The sequence below is a fragment of the Apus apus genome, chromosome 23 (assembly GCF_020740795.1).
Source record: "Apus apus isolate bApuApu2 chromosome 23, bApuApu2.pri.cur, whole genome shotgun sequence".
NCBI lineage: Eukaryota > Metazoa > Chordata > Aves > Apodiformes > Apodidae > Apus > Apus apus.
The window spans coordinates 5,333,226-5,350,520 of NC_067304.1; the positions used below are offsets into that span (position 1 = coordinate 5,333,226).

The 17,295-nt window shown below is 51.3% G+C and overlaps 1 protein-coding gene across 5 annotated transcripts in view; it reads right to left on the bottom strand.

Annotated features, from left to right (window-relative positions):
- The window catches only part of PLXNA2 (plexin A2), a 227,148-nt gene that overhangs the window by 51,330 nt on the left and 158,523 nt on the right, over window positions 1-17,295 (bottom strand). For all 5 annotated transcript variants that reach the window (XM_051638830.1, XM_051638828.1, XM_051638827.1 and 2 more), the window contains exons 5-9: window positions 11,153-11,253; window positions 7,618-7,741; window positions 6,720-6,873; window positions 5,482-5,578; window positions 4,180-4,294 (exon numbers count right to left, since the gene is read on the bottom strand). In XM_051638830.1, coding sequence (XP_051494790.1) covers window positions 4,180-4,294; window positions 5,482-5,578; window positions 6,720-6,873; window positions 7,618-7,741; window positions 11,153-11,253 — 591 coding nt within the window. The remainder of the gene's footprint in view (window positions 1-4,179; window positions 4,295-5,481; window positions 5,579-6,719; window positions 6,874-7,617; window positions 7,742-11,152; window positions 11,254-17,295) is intronic.

Consider the following 17,295-nt stretch of genomic DNA (forward strand, 5'->3'; position numbering starts at 1 on the left):
TATGCTTCTCCAACACTTTTTAGCCTCAAAGATTCCAAGGTCTATAAATACCTTAAAAACCCACGATACGTGTCTGTCTCTAGAGCAGAGCAGAGCACCCATGGTTATTATTTGTGTCTAACAGAGCAGTTTTAGTAGGTCAAGTCTTCTTGCTCTTATTTGGATAAAAATGCTTAGAAATGGCAAGCATCTCTTTTGACTATGGGATTTAGCCCACATGGAAGAAACGATACTGTTTTTGTAATTTTCATCTTAAAAAAACAAAACTCTTCACAAATGTTAACTTGGTGCATGTATTTTAAAGGTATAAACATAAACGAATGTGTCAGATGAATGTAAACCTCTGGCTCACAGCTGTGCTCCCAATGATACAAATTACAGTCCCCGTCACTCATGGAAACACATTATTCTTCATTCCTGCTCCTGGAAAGGAGAACAGCCCTTGCTCCTTGGAAACCAAACAGGAGAAGAAAGGCAACTGAACTGAGACTTTTCTCCCTGGTGAATTCCTGCCCAGGCCCTTTGTCCCGAGCTCTGCGCTGTGCACACGGGCTGTGACCCGGGGCTTCGCCATTCTGTTGTCACCTACTGTGACCCTGAGAGCCATGCAAACACAGAAGGCTGAAGAGCCTGTTTCTCACCCATAAACAACCCTTTGTGTACCAGAGGTGAGGAGCAATTTCCTCAAACACGGCCAGCTTCCAGGTGGGAACCCGTCCCATCAGCTCGGAGCGCTGTCCCGCACGGCTCTGCCCCCTCCAAGCACTGCAGGTCCCACACACCATCAATCTGCTGAGGAAAATAAGCTCAAACCAATCTTTTCAAAGCAAGATGAATTCATCTTGCTGTGACTGGGTTTTTCATTACTGTTGCTACTTCCCAGACAAACACATCCCTCCAGAAGTCAGATATGACCCAGCAAAGTAATTTGCTGACTTTGGTGGACTTAGCTGTGGCTCTCAGTACCTCCTGCACAGCCCAGTTCCAGTTCAGGTATTCAGTGCTGGGGGTTGTAAGGACAGATATGAGGGCACTTTGATTTTTATTTCCTTCAAGACACATCAAGCAGCACTCAGCATCCCAGGGCACAGCCAGGGGCAAAGATGTTGCTCTCGAAGCAGCAAGAATTTAAAGGAGTCAGACCAGAGCCAAAACCTGGCTCTGCACTGACCTCCCAGAATCTGAAATGCTCCATCCCTCTGATTCAGCATCTCACATATGGAAATGGCATTATCTGCACACAGTGGACATCAAAGAGGTATGGGATCCCACATTCTGGGGAACTAATAGGATTTATTTGGTTCTAGCTCTCCACTGGGAGGTGGCATAAGGAATAATTTATGTATCTACATTCCTCTTCATCTGCATGTTTTATACATTTAGAGACACAAACTCACACACACAGACCAGCCACCTCAGACACATTAAAATGACACCCTACACCTGATCTGAAGCTTTGTAAAGTGAGACAACCAGTGCTACACGCCCAGGAACTCTCTTCTTGGAGAAGCCCTGCTTTTGTGGCTGCAAGCCAGCCCTAGACTTTGGCTGCCCATTGGACAGCAATCTCCAAGCCCTGACCCAACCTTGAGGCCATCCTCTGTCTCACCTCTACTGCTGAGCTCTGCCCTTTGACATTAGCAAAGGGCAGGTGGAGAGACAGGAATAGCTTGTCCTCTTGGCTGCATTTTCATGGAAAGCAGAGCAAAAAGGCAGCATTTAGCTCAGTCAATACAGCCATTAATCTACAGCTTATGAAGAAGGGCTTTCCACCCCTCATCACCTCGCAAAGCAGCTGTGGCTTTGAGCTCTTTGCCCTTCTCAAGATAGACAACTCTGAGGAGCATCAAAGGGAGCTTGTTGCACATCGAATCCCACTGGGACACAAATTCTGATGGGCCAGGAGTAAAAGGGAATATTCAAGGTATTTTATCTTAAATGAAATATAAAGACACAAGAAAACTTTCAAGCCTGTGTGAACACGTGCAAAACTTATGTGAGGGGAGGCTCCTGGGACTGAAGGTGGGGCAGCACATGCTGGTGGCACCACCACGTTACCACCTCAGCACCCAAACACAACCAGCTCCATGCTGGGAAGGGAGCACTGTTGGTAGGCACAAATATTTTGCTAGTGAATTAGGCTATGACACAATGAGAACATTGTGATCTGAATTGTTTTAAGAGAGGAAACTCTTTATGAGGCATTTATTTGATGTCTCATGTTAGCCGGAGTGAAATGTCCATACTAAAGGCATTAGCTCTGCAAGAGGCAGCTCATTTGCCTTAATGCACAAACAAATCAGGGTTTGGGGCCAGCTTTGCCTGCCTGTTCAGAGGTCCAGAGAAGTGGAGCATTTGTACCGTTATTATCAGCCCTTATCAAAAGAAATCACCAGGAAGGTGTTAGATATCATATAACATCCCCTGGTAAGAAACCACCTCTACAAGATGAAGACAACAGAGGAAGTTCTTTGGAGACACAACAGTCCTGTGATCCCAGCAGGAACTGGCAGAGATACCAACTCCTCCACTGCTCCCTCTGTGTGATCTCTGGCAAGTCCTGTGTGTTCCCAGGAGAAAAATTGAGATAATGGGGTTGTCCTACTTTACTAGAGACTTGTAAAACAATTCTGAGATCATGGGGTTGAAGACTTAGAAAACTCAGAACTACAACTGTAAAGCCTGGGAAGACAGTGATGCTTTGAACGTGAAGGAGAACAAACCCCACAACACTCAAGAGGACAAGCAAAGATTTTTGCTTTCTTTCGTTATCTTTAAAGGAACTTCCTGAGCCTTCAGCTGGACTGAGAATGCTTTTGGTTTCCAGAGTAGACACTCCTCCTTAAGCACCTGTGCTCTCTGCTGCCTGGGGTAGATCTCTGAGGCTGCTGCCTGAGCCCTTCTTCTTATTCTTTGCAGGAGGCAGCTCCTGCTCCCAGTGATGCTGCCCACCCCTTAGTCAATTCCACCTTCCCACCGAGGTATTACACACACAGTCCACTAATGTTCTTTCCTTGAGTCTATGTGCCTCCTGGCAGGATTTTGACTCATGAGTTAAGTTTCCAGTTTACTATTGGTTTCACAGCAGCCTGGCAGCTTCAGTCACTGCTTTTGATCAGCTCAGCGTTCTGCTCTACTGACCTGCTTCTCTCTGTCTCTGTTGCTCACCGATAAGGGTTTGTCTCGATGCTGGCTCACCTTACCCCCTCCCTTTCTCTATCTAATACACCTCCATGTCCTCACTTCTGTCTTTCCCACTTTCCAAGACACTGCAGATTTTCAAAATACCTTTTAAACATTTTTTTTCCTTGCATCTTTAGGACCTGTGACCAATTTGGGTGCCACAAAGCTACACGTAGGGACAGTAAGGGCAGACCAGGATCCTACCAGCATCAGAAGCTGTAACTGCTCTGTACCCAGAGAACCTGAAGCACACAGATAAGATTACAGGTACAGAAACCCCAGACCAAGGAGTTAGTGGTAATTTTTTATCAGGAATTTGTGCTAACAAACTCCTATCCTCCATAGACCCCTCTGCCTCAGGACATGCACAAGATCTGGCCAAGCCATTAAGGGGTTATGTCTCTTTCCAACTGTTAACAGCCATTTTGGACTTGAGCCCCACACCTTTTATTAACTACTAAGAGAGATGGCTCCTGGTCCACAACACTGGAACCTGAATCAATGCTCTTTTCCAAACTCTGAGGCTGTTCACATCTGTAATTCCCTTCTGAATCAGTTTACAGTCAGGCTCCTGCCATACATTTCAGAGCTGCCAATACAACCCACTGAATGAGTCCCACCTGCCTCTGCCTTGCTGCCACCGGCGGCCAGATCCCTGCACAACCTGTGTGTAAAACGGAGCTGCTGAAATGAGCTGGCTCTTCCAGGAGTCTTTGAGACCCCTGCAGGAAAGCACTCCAGGAATTCCAGTTCTTGCTGAACCCGAACACACTCACCTATCAGAGGTGGAACAGCTTTGGTGTTTAGGTCAACACAGTTTTTATTGAACTGGCACTTTCTTCATACACTCTTTTAAAGCTGCACTTTTTCATGGCAGCCAAGAGAGCAGCACCAACCCATGGAAAGTTAAAAACCCTCCCATAAAGCCTCCTGTGGTTTATGCTAATTGTGCCATAGAAAAGCAAAGAAGAAAGGGCTGAAACCCCAGTCTGGTACCTCAGAGACGTTGATCCGTCCCTCCTGAAAGGAGCAGGTGGTGGGGTCGTGGGTGCAGAGGTTGCGGTACTTGCACCAGTGGCAGCGGAAAGCGCTGTTCACACAGGACAGGCACCTGGGGGAGAAAGGACCAGTTAGGGAGCAGGTTATCACCCTGGGGGGGCTACACAGCAACAGGCAGGCCCAGCCAGAAGTCCAGGCTCAGGGTCTTTCATGGGAGAATAATTTCTTTGGAGGGATGTTTTGATACAACAAAAGTAACAAACAGGCTTGGGAAAACACACACACAAAAGGGAGTCTTTAAACAACCTCATAATTCATTCAGTAATAAAAAAGAAAGCTGGGATTTATTGCACATCATTGCAGGGGTGTAAAATAAAGCCCAATGTTGCACAGACACCAGACTTGAAATTAGTTTCTAGGAAGTGGAAAACAAGGCAAGCCTGGCAAAAACTGGATCAGTTGTTTTACAAGTCAGGAACATTTCAAGTCAATAGTAACACTTCTGCTGGGCCTTGGAGTGCAAAGAGCCCAGCAAGCACTTTTGATTCACGTTGGAAGAAATTAACTGTTTATGAAATGTTTTTGAAAGAGTGCAGACCCTTTTCAGACACGGGGTGGCTCAGCTGCCAGCAAACTGGCTGGGTGGTTTGTATTCCGCACTAACTGCCTGCCAGTCCGCTGCGTGCTGCCACAGCTGCTCGGGTTTGCAGGAACCACCTCCTCCATCTCCGAGGCCAACCCTCCGTGCCACGAGGCAGCGTTTGGGTGATCGTCTGCTGGTGGAAGTATAAGCTGTGCCCATGGGGTTCAGCTCCGTGTCACAACCTGCGGCTCCAGAGGCGCTGGGCTGCCTGGAGCGGGCAGTGTCTGGAGCTGGGATGTGCTGGGGCAGGGACGGGCTGGAGCGAGCAGCTCGGGAACCGCAGCCCACCTCCCCGCAGCCCACCTCCCCGCAGCCCACCTCCCCACAGCCCACCTCCCCACTCCCTCTGCTCTGCCTTCACCAGCTGCCCGTCAAGTTCCTTCCCAGGTCACAGTTGCGGGATGGCGCAGCTTGGGGGCACCAGCAGGTTAAGGTTTTTCCAGGCTCGCTCCGCCTGCCTCTCCCAAGGCAGAGAAGCTACAGACGCAGCCAGAGAAGTTCAGGCAGGGCTGGTGGGCCCCCCTTCCACCGCACGGAGCTGCTGGATGAGCCAAGCAGCCTGGTAACACCCGGCTGGTCCTGGAGCCCAACATCCATCCCTCCAGCCCCTTCTCGTTTTATCCGGCCCTGCTGGGGGCCGGGGAGGGAGCACTCACAGCTGGTGGGCACTGCAGTTGTAAAACTTGAACTCGGTGCTGACAAAGGTCCTCCCCGTCTCCCGGGACTTCAGCTGCAGCACCACGCCGAACCAGTCTGGGGACACAAACAAGAGCCCGTCAGAGCTCCCAGCATAAGGAAGGAAGCAACAGCAGATGTGGGGGCACTTGCTCTCCCCAGTGTGCTGAGCCATCTGCAGGAGGTGGAAGTCAGGTTGCCTTTGTCTCTCTGTCTGCAGCAGTTCCCCAAGCTGGGGGCTGAGCATCCTCCCAGCCAGACCCTGCCCTGAGCACCCAAGGGTGCTGGGCTGGCTGTCTCCAGCAATGTCCCCAAACCAACCCAGGCTTGATGGCAAAATGCGTTGGAGATGCAGGGTCTAAATGCTGCCTTGGGTCACAGCTGAAGTGAATGTGGGATCTCATCCCAATCCCTCAGGGATTCTGTCTCTAGAATAAAACCACTAATTCACTATACTCTGAAAAGCAGCCCAAGACTAGAATTGGAGACAATGCCAGAATGATGGCATTAGTGAAGCTCCTTAGGAGCATCAGCACTGGGTTAATTATGAGCAGATAGATAGAGCTCTTCTAGGGCTGCCATGGCTATGTCTATGCTTGCCCTGCTACCAAGGTGGCTCTCAGCCCCCGGTGTTCACCAAGTCTCAGACTCCATATAATGCCTTAGAAATACAAAAATATCAGCAGGGAAGCACAGTTGACACCTGGAAGGATGCCAAGGAGAAAATGAGTTTTAAGCAAGTAGCGTTTTTGGTTATGGGAAGAGAAAATGTGACAGCAGTGACATTAATGAAGAAACCAACCAAAGATGAGGACTGAAAAATAGAAACCGCATCCACCTACTCATGGCTGTTGAGCCAGGCTGAGGAGGGGGGCTCCTGCTTTCCAGATCTACCAGCCTGGCAAGGCTGCAAGGCCCTGCCCCAGTCGTGAACTTCCCCAGGGGAGCCAGGTGGCTCCCATAGCTCCAGGTCCTGTCTTGGAAGCTGTCTGGCAGCACAGGGAGGGCGCAAGGACAGGGCAAGCACAGGGTGCTCCCTGCTCCTTTCTTAAGGACGGAGGATATTTAGCTCCTTGAGCTTAATGGTCTTTCACAGGAGCAAGAATGTCTCTAACAGCAGCTCCAAAGGGTCTGCTCCACCCAGAAGATACTTCCAAATCTACACCATACTTTCTGGTGGCACAAACATTGTATTGCAGTCCAGAGGTTAGTTACTTACCCTGATCCAAAGGTATGGCAGGAACATCTTTTGCTGCTGGTGAAACACATACAACCTGGTTGCCTGAAACCTGCCCCTCCACCTCCGTCAGGTTTCCAAAGAGGCAGGTGACCCCAGCTCCCAGGTCTGGAGCATCACTGACCAGCAGGCTGAGCTACAGCAGGGGAGAGGGGAGGCAGAGGGGGAACAAAACCTGTTAGCAGGGAGATCTGCCCGAGTTGCTTTTGGATTTTCATTACCTGCTGTTTTCCAGTTTAGTACTGACCCCCTTAAATTACTTGCCCACCCACAGGAGGAGGCTGGCTGCCCTTTTGTGGGAAGCAGAGGAGGGAAAAGAAAGCTTGTGCTTTGGGTTGCAAGTCCTCACTGACCTCAGCACGAATGGGGACCACTCCCATGGCAAACCAGGATCTGATGGGGTAGTGCCCTCCCAACAGCCCCTTGACATTTTGATGCCAAGTGCTAGGGGGTAGGGGGGCAGCCAGTCCCCTGGGGGAACAGGAAGGGGCTGCAGCAGGACCAGCTGCCACGGGGTGCTGGGGGGCCTGGGGGGCAACAGCTGGGATGCTTCAGAGAGCCAGGCCTGAGCACAGCTCACACATAAGCTTTTTGGGAAACAAAGCCTTTCCTTTCAACAGCTAATGAAACCGGACCAAGAGAAATATGAGCTGAGGCCCAAGGGGAAGGGGAATTTGTTTCTGCCATCCCCACCCCCCCCCTTCTTCCCCAGCTCAGGTGGCCCCTTTCCTCCCCAGTCCCTCTGCGAGCCTGACTTCATGGGAAAACATTTGTGCCAATGGGCAGAGAGAAAGGCCGGAGAATGGATTGGTCACTGTGATCCTGAAACATGCTGGAAATGCCTCTCACCCACAGGTGCCCCCCTGCCTGCAGCACCTACCGGGAGGCTGTGCTGGGACACAGAGATGCTGCTGGGCCGCACGGTGAGGCTCATGCACTGGCTGATGCTGCCTGCAAAGCGGTTCCGCTCGTCCGCCCGCTCACAGCTGTCCCACGGGGAGCACCTGCCACACAGCACAGCACACCTCAGAGCAGAGCACACCTCACAGCACACCTCAGAGCACACCAAGCACCCGGGAAGGTGTCACACAGCACAAGGTGCTACAGCTGATCAGGGGTGAGCTACACAGGAATGCAGAGCCTTGGTCAGGGAAACAGGGAGTTATCAGCAGGACCAGGGGCTCTGTATCAGGCACAGACTCCAGGTTAGGACTAAAAGGGCACTGAAAAATACTGCTTGATGAGAGGAAAGACCAACCACAAGTATCTCAGGAGCAATTCCCAGTCCTGTCTGCTCTGGGACACAATCCAGAGCTGCTAAGTCCCATGTGCCAGCAGCGACAGCGGGTGCAGGGTGAGCCAGACACTCTGCCGCTGCTCGGTGGGGGCCCTGCAAGCCATACATTCATAACCTGCACAGGAATTAAATCAGAAAGCAGTTACAGGCCATAACAAGATGATGCCTCCATTCTAATTAAAACAAAAACAAATAGTTCATTAATAGTATTGTCCTAAAGCTGAGGAGTGTGGTAGGACCAGGAATGGGATGCTCTGGTAGCTGCCAGCTGCTCCTAGCATGCCTTGTGCTCCAGGATGGCTCCTTATCCCTGTTTTTCTATTGCAGGTATCCTTGGAGTGAAGTTAATTTGTGGATGGAAAAGCACCCACCAGGAAACCAAGAAAGAATTATCTGTGTTTCAAACCAGATAGCAGAGACTGCAGCACAGTGCCAGCATCCTGCAGCCATTTTCCATTCCACGTCATCTGGCGAAAATCCTTTTCTTCCAACCCCCCTCCCTGGGCACAGATGACACATTGGCCTTTTGGTGTTAATGGTCTTAATAAGCTATCAGCAAACTTTATCACTTTTCACTCATTGCTGCTCTTGGACCTTATTTCAAATGGTGGCACAAAGGTCAGAGGATGGAGGTGCTGTCACCAGCCCCATGTGCCACCAGCAAGTTCCCTCCTGACAAATACTTGAGTGTCTGTGTTACCCGAAATAACAAGGTGCTGCTGTCAAAGTGCTTGTTTTCCTGGTTCCCTGTGGAGCAGCTCGGGTGGGCTCAGACATACACAACCTCAGCAGAGGCTGGTTCTCCAGGTACATCCTGTTCTGTCCCGCTGCAAACCAGGGCTTCCCGAGCTGCAGTGGAGAACTTGCACCTTCCCTGCGAGGCCATTTGCTTTTGATTAAAAAACTAGAGTTGACACTTTCCCTTTCCAAACCACCCCTGTGATCCCCAGCAAAAACTCTTGCTGTTCTCCTCACCCTCTTTTTTTTTTTTCTTTTTTTTTGGTATAATGTAGCTAAATATGAATGGTGCCAAAGGAAGAATTATTGAGGTTTAAGTGAATCTCTAAGATAGCTTTAAAGTGAGCTCTTGACTGGAGCCTTTATCTCATTGACTCGCTGGAATGGCTCTTTTTATCATACTATTTATGGCAACTGCCCTAACAGAGATAAATAGGTCTGTAGACAATAACACACTTGTAGAGAGCAGCATATGGAAGTCTTGCAGGTTGCAAATCCTCTGGGCTGAAGAGACTCTTTATAGTCTCTTTGAGGCCTCTGTTTGGTCCCAAGGAGCAATGTTTGTAGAGGAGGAGGACCACAGGATCCTTCTTCTCACATGGAGAGGATGAACTTGGATGGTAGCAGACCCCTGGCTGGAGGAGGGCAGGGAGGGGCTGCTCAGCCACTGCCCAGCTACTCCAGGGACCACTGGGAAAGCAGAGCAGTCCTGCAGAAGGACAAACATCTTTCCCTCCCTGCTGGTTTTTAACACTTTCTCAAATTTCCTCTGTCCAGGACTCCTTCAAGGCCAGCACAAGGCACGTGCTGCCTATGGCCACTGCCTCATCAACCACCACTTTCAGGGCAGGAGTCACGGTCTGTTCCTGTGCCAGCTCCCAGATGGTTCCCTCCTGGGTTCAGGGTCATCACTAGAGCTCCCCTGCCAGCCACGAGCAACAGCTGCTCCACTGCTCACTGGCTGAACCCTCCCAGAGAGCTCCTTCACGAGCAGTGCTGCTGTCACTACACTGAGTTCTGGGTCAGCACACACCTGTAAACGTAGAGCACATCCCCTTTCCTCACTTCCTTGCCCCCTTACTGTCAAAGGCTGCAGTGGCTTTTGTCCCAACCTCTGGAAAGACACACTGGGGATGACTGCCCTGTGAGAAGAGCAAAGGGATGGAAATCACCTCCTTCTGACAAAGCTGCTGTGACAGTACCGATTTTTTGACACAACCGCCCATATGGTGGCTTAGCCATAGGGCTGGACAGGCTCGTCTGAAAAGAAAAAAGCTAAAAAAGACAAAAGATGCCCAGGGTGCCTCTGGCCCATGCTCTGTGCTGCTGGCAGGGGCTGCTCGGCCAGTGCCCCAGCCCCTGCCCACCTGGAGCCTGCAAGATGCTCTGGGCCAGCACCTGCTCCACTTCTCTTGCATCTCCCCAAGGCTGGCACCGACTCTCTGCAAAGCAAGCAAGCTGTGGGGAGCCAGTCTGCACCCCAAAGCCCACAGGTCCGGATCCAGGCCGGATTTGTGGAGGAGCCTGTCACCCTTCACTCCCTCCCAGCACCTGCTGCCCAGGCACGGGGCCAAGCTCTGCTGTGGGGGCCCCTGAACTCTGCCTCCGCCCCAATTTCCATGCCCCTAGCAGGGCTGCTCTGCAAGCTGGCACACGGCCGGAGGGATTTCTATTCCTCTCCTCCAGCCTTTCCTCCCCTCCTCCTCTCTGCCTTTGCCTGGTGGTCCCTCTTCCGCCGTAGGAAGCGATGCTTAATGTGGAAGGGCAGAGAAAGGAAGGACACTAACACCTCCTGAATGCAGAGAGCACTTCCTGGAGCTTCCCTGAAATAGAACCAACCTTGAGCCCTTTATGCCTGTTGGTGTGTGTGAGGGGCTGCCAGCTCCCAGCCCTGCACTGCCTGACCATGGCACACAGCATTTACATCTCCCCTCCCAAGACATTTCACAGGGCTTGGTGCTGAAACCCCTATGAAAGTCCCAGTCACGTAACCAACTCTACTATTGTCTTTATAAATTCCTCATTAATTGGGAGTGACTTGTGGCTTGGACAAGCAGGAGTGTGCAAAACACGAGGCCTCTTCCTACCACTTTAAATTCTGCTTTCCTGTTATGCCCAAGGCACCTTCTCCATGCAGTGTGTGACCCACAGCTCCCAAAGAAGGAATTGGTTTTCCTTTACCTCTTTACAGAAGCTCAGGGATTTTCAATGGCATTCACACTGCAACGCAGGGAACATCCCCAGAAGAGAAAAATGGATGCAGGGAACTTCAACCTAATTCACTTTTGCAGAGATTGCACTGGAGGCACTTGGTGGCTTTGAAAGCTGCTTTTATCATTGGCACCAGCAGCTCCAAGGAAACAGCCAAGGCTGGACTTACATGTGGTGGAGGGTGCACCAGCCGCAGTGGGGGTCCCCCGAGCTCAGGCACTCCCCACAGGTCGTGTACTGCTCACAGGACTCCACGGGCACCCGGGACACCTGCAAAGGAAACAAACGCACGGGCTCAGCACTCCCACCACACCATGAAAACCAAGCAGAGAGCAGCTCTAGGGCCCACTTTGACAGTCTGAGTCGAGCAACACAACCGGGATTCACTAACTTAAATGAATTTTTCTCCAGCATCCCTGCAGAAGTCAGCCAGCAATAGGAAATACTGGGGGCTGAGTCATGAAGTCACTTGGTCCCTTGGGAGCAGCCGTGCCATGAATCAGGGCTGCAGCAGGGCCGGGTCTGCAGCTCAGCTGACCTCCCGGCGCCAGCTCACCAAGAACCTTCTGACCTCCCTGCCCAGAAAAGCTCCCAGGGGAAAAGCCATGTTCTCTCCTCCCTGATTTACAGTTTGCTGTCTTGCACTTGCCATGGGGGAAGCTGCTCCAGGGAGGGAAGCTGGCAGGGAGTAAAATTCACTGGGAAGTTGAAGGTTGGCAGCTTCTTTAGCCTATGCATGTTTCTCGCTCCCTGCTCCTCCTTGGCCACCGAGCCTCTACAGCACCAGGGTGGACTTGGTGGCCCCAGGCATGACTCTGCAGGAGATGCCGGAGCAGAAGAGAGGGAAGCACACGAGGGAACACCAGCCCAGACCACTCCTGCAAACCCCTCTTGCACTGATCACACGTGTGGAAGGTCCAGCGTAACGCCAAGGTGTGGCGTGGTCCTGACCTGCTTATCAGCCCTAAGAATCCCAAAGGCTCCAAAGGGACACCAAGCTTTAACCATGGGTCATTGCATGACTCCAGTGAAGCAATCCCACTTTAACTTTCCAACCCATCCCTTGCCACCTCCAGCAGGCACAGGACATTTGCACCTCCCACCCCAGCACTGCAGAGCACTGCCAGCGCATCTTCAACTTACTTTCCTTTCTGTTATCAAATACTGCAAATAATTATTACCAGCCCTGGCACAGCCACCCCGTGGCTCTGGCTGCTCCCCTGGGGCCCTGGGAGCAATGCCTGCAACTGCCTGAAAATCAAACCAAGTGTGGGCCCGGCACCCGCTCTGTCCGTCAGAGCAGAGGCCCCAGCAGCTGGGCGCGGGGTGAAAGGCGCAGTGTCTCGCCAGACAACGGCCACTTTCACGCCAAGTGCTGTTGACACAGTGAGAACCCAGTTCCTCTCTAAACACGACACCAATAGGGCTGCTATTCTTCTTGTTTCCTCAGCCCTACTTGACAGCTTTTCCTAAAATGAAAATCAAGCGTGGATGCGGGGGCTGGGTATTTTTTTCTCCACTGACATGAAGCCCAGAGGATGGACACAGGGCTTGGCTTGGGGTACCCTGAGGGCAAAGCAGCCCTGGAGCTGGAACCATAGGACAGGGACTGAGGGGTGCTCAGCTGGGCAAGCATCTACCTTCTGAAGGCTGCAAAGAGCTTCAGAAATGAAGAAGAAATGCAGGGCAGTGGAATAGCCCATTGGTGTACAGAAAGGGCTTGGGTTTGATTCTTGGCTGTGAAAGGCACCCAGGGTAACCCCCCCCTCAGGGCTCTGCACCTCAGGTCACCACAGATGACACAATTTTACCCACTTTGGTTCTTCCCTTTAAGGACCCCAGAGCACTTCACAGACACCATGGTGGTGTCACAGCAGCCTGGTGGCAGGCACAGCCTTCCTGGGGTGGCCCATGCCATTCTGCCATGCCCTGCTGCCCATCCCACCCCATCTCCAGCCACCATCCAACATTTCCCAGTGCAGAGCAGAGGTGCAGACACTCTGCTGCTCCCGGGTGGGAGCCCAGGAACAGGTATACGTTTTCCAAAGCAAAGGAGCAGCCCATGGAGCTGCAGTGGCTCTCAGCAGCCCCTGTGGGAGTCACCAGTCACCGCAGGATGTGGTGAGGGACATCATCCGGTTTCCCCTAAAATCTGCCCAGCATGTTGATCTGTGTTGGTGGGATGGCACACACCCCCCCTGGAGGTCAGGACAGCCCCAAATTCATTGGGCACTGCTGATCCCCCTCCTCTTACCCACAACATGAGGTTTGACAGGATCTGTCCCAGTGATTTATATGCAGCTCAGGGCTTGTTTCACGTTTGTGAGGAGCTGGATGCTCTTGTGGCGTTCTATAAATACCAGAGGATGTGAATTATGTGACTAACAGTTCATTACAAATTATTTTGTTAGGCATTTGGGTTCTCTTTCTGCCCAGAATCACGGCAGCATGCTGACCTTCCTAGTGATAGGAACCAATCCTGCTCAGTCTCAAAAGAAGAGTCCAGTGAGCCCCTCCTGCCTGCACCCAGCTCCCAGCAAAAGGGGAATGAGGCTTCCAAGGATCAGTCTTGACAGGGCCCAGGGTTTCCAAAGGCAGAGAGCAGGAAAGGAGCAGGGGCAGCCATCAGTGACCTTAAATTGTGGCCATAGCTGGGTCCCTCCTGCTCAGCTCCTCTCCAACAGCCAGAGGCACTCATGGCATCCCCATCCCAGCAGGCACCAGCACCTCTCAGCTATGAACCACCAACGTGACTCCCATCTGTCACAGCCTGGTGTATTTGCTCTCTCATCCTCGCCAGCCCCCAGGGCAGCTCCGTGTGCAGCAGAATGGTCTCTGTGGAAAGAGCTTTGGTTTTCAGTATTTAGTTTGTCAATGCAAATACTTGTCTTTGTTTACATTAAAGAAGATAGGTCAGAGGAATGCTCATGGCAGTCAGAGCAAACATCTGGGAAGGTCTAGCACCACTTCAGGAGTGTATTCCTCGCCCCAGACTAAGCCCCAGGAAAGCTGATGCCTGAGCTGATGAACTTATCCACAGAGCATAATATTCTCAAGTACCCAGAGTGCAGAGACCGACATCAGCCCCCACCCTGCAGCACCAGCAGAGCTCACAGCCAAGTCTGAGCTCTGGAAAGCAGACACCAATTGTGGATGCCTGGAGATTTCTGTTCCATCCTACCAGAAACATGAAATCAAGGTCCTGAAGCCATGTGGGAATTTTCCACATACAGCCTCAAATCCTGCACCTCCTCACCCGGGAGACCAGAGACTTCTGCAGAGCCCAGGGACCCCTGCAGGGTCAGGACACCTCTGCTGAAGCAGGCAGCAGGTTGTTTTGGGGACAAGAAGGGGTGACAGGCACTCCACACCAGGGTGATCACAGCCACAGCAAACCAGCAGAGCTGAGGAGCATCTGCCCAAAGGGCAACAGCCAAGACACAAACACTCCTGGAGGATGTCCTTACTCCTGAGGGCAGAGCACTCCTCCTCAGCCTGACTGCTACCTCTTTTCCTTCTATGCAAGCCAAAATGAACCTGCTTCTCAATAATTAAATGATAAAGTCTCATTACTGCTTTCCCTGACTGCCTGACCCATAACATCAGCAAACTTTTTCTTTAAAAAAAAAAATCAATACAGACTCTCGGCACCACATGAATTCAAACTTTGCCAGCCCCCAGAGAAAATAAAATACATAAAATAAACAAACAAAGTTTCTGTAGCTTATGCCTGTAACCAGCACAGGCCTCTGACCTGCCCGGCCGGATCCAGCCGTGGCACTGCCTGCAGCCCCCTCGGGCAGCCCCAGCTCTGACACAAAATCTATTTTTAATGACTTTGGGGAGTGTAGCAGAGATGCCAACTAGTTCAGTGTAATTAAAGCTATCTATCACTCACTGAGCAGGAGCCCGAAGTTGATGAACTTTCCAATGAGATTTTATTCTTCCCTTCACTCATGAAAAAACCACCCCTTTGTGCTGCTGCAGGAGACATGAAAAAGTGTGGGAAGGAGCAGGGAGGACTCATCAGTTCCAGCCGTTAATGTGTCAGGGGGGCAGAGTTGGGGAAAATAGAGTCAAACTTTCTCAGAGGCTTGTAAAATGTCTGACAGACTCTTCTCCCTGCTGCTTCTCCTCCCTGCATCTTCAAGCAGAACGGTTCAGATCTGGAGCCCTCCTGTGATACCATTTCTGCCAAGGAAAAAGCAGTGTGGAGGGCTGCAGAGTGCTTGTAGCTTTGCTGAGCAAGACCTGCAGCCCAGTCTGCTGTAGAAGTCCTACCTGGAAGGGACTTCTTGATTTGAGCAGAACCAGTGGAGATCTCAGGCAGGCTGAGGGCAGCAGTGAACATAGGAGAGCCAGCACCACATGGGGCAGGAAACAAGACACAGGGAAAAGGCAAAGGGGGTGTGATTTAACTGAAAAGCTCTGAGAAGCATTCCCAAAGTGCTGCCAAGCCCCTGACAGCAAGAATACCTGCTCCAGGGGGGACTCCCTGTGACACTGGAGGCAGGAGAGGGGGGCTCTGGCAGGTACAGCAGGTACACAGGACTCTCTCCCATGCTGCTCAGCAAGAGAAAGGATTATCAGAGCTACCCAAGGGCTGTCAGAGCCCAATCAACGCCTGTAACTTTTGGCAGAGAAGCAAGTGGGAAAGGACACAGAGACAATGTTTCCATGGCTACAAAGGGATTATTTAATTACAGCACTGCAGATGCTTGTGGAGACAGTCCCTTAAACTCTGATCCAAGCAACCTTTTCGATGAATTTGGCTTTACTGCCATAAGAACCTCATTAGTATCTTAGGAAGAGAAGCTGTGTTTGAGCACAGGAGACTGGAAAGCTTCCTCAGGGAAGCCCTTCTCCAAGCATACCTGGCTCCTTGGCTCCCACCCACCCTCCAGGTACAACACGAGGCTCCCAAGGGAGGTGATGAAAGTAAGGGCAGAGTCCCCAGAGAAGCGAGAAAGAGTGAAAACACAGCAAATGCCCCAAAGTAAGGCTTGATCAAGCTGTAAAACCATCCTGAAGCCAGAGTTTCCTCCATCCAACTCAGCAGCAGCCGCCAGGCCTCGGGCTTGGAGCAGACTCGTGTTCTGGCACACACGCTCCTGCAGACAAATGCTTTCCTGTGGTTTACCACGGCTCAAGTTAATCATCGCATCAGGATGAAACATCTGAGTGAGATTTGTTGGAATAACAAAGTGCCAGGCTGAGATACCATCCCTGCTCCCAGGAGCAGCACAAAATCATGCAAACCTGGAGCAGGAGAAATGGGTTTTCATCCTAAACACGAGTCACCCGCGGCCGTTCACCGAGTGCTTGGTTTGTTCAGTGATTCTTCCACCTCCAGAACAGAAATAAAACCACTGCCTGAAGTATTTACCCTGGCTTCTGGAATCAGCAAATGCAGCAAAATTTATTGACTGTATAACTGGGTCAAACCTGACCGCAGAGGTGCAGCCACTGGAGCCCTGGCAGGGACCCAGCGTGAACCACAGCCGGGGAACATGGAATCCTTGGCAGGAGATCTCAGCTGGGACACTAAACTGCTCTGTTTCCCCCACAGAAACTCAAAAAAAAAAAAAAGTGTAATGTGATCCAAGCTTACACATGCTAATAACGAGGAATAAGATGTTAAAGGTCTCCACCACAAAAACCAGGTTTGCTGCAATACATCTACACATTTCCTCCCCTGGAAAATCACCACACCTCCAGGGAGCTACAAGTTCTTGACTTAAAAAACTTCATGACAGTTCCTAGAAATCAGGCTCTTTTCAGGCAAGGGATCCCCTGCAGCAGCTCTGCGTGCTGCTGGCACCAGCCAGGGTGACACAACATCACCATTCCCTGGGGCAGGTCCCTCTAGGCTTGCGCTGGATTTCAGAACAAGGGGGTGATGTGCACAGAGCAGCCGTGTGGCACATCCAAGCGTTCCCTGCTGGGGACATCACTGCTGCCATCAGAAGTGGCTTCTGAAAGTGCTGGCACCTTCTTCTGATGGAAAGCACACTGCTGGGTGAGACCACCCTGCCATGGCCACCCAGCCCAGGAGCAGTGTCCTTGGCAGCTCTGATTAGCCCAGGCCTCAGGGGAACTAATTAATAAGGATAAAAGGGGAGCAGCTTTCCAAAATTTCTGGGCTCAGGTGGGGATCAGTCCAACACAGTAAACTTTCATCTCACATCAGCTCACAGACACTGTGCTCAGTGCTTTGCCTGGCTACCAAGTAACTCTACACGCCCTGCAGCCTTTTAAAAGTTTCAACAGAAGCTCATAAAATTAATTAAGGTGAATAATTATAAAGTGCGT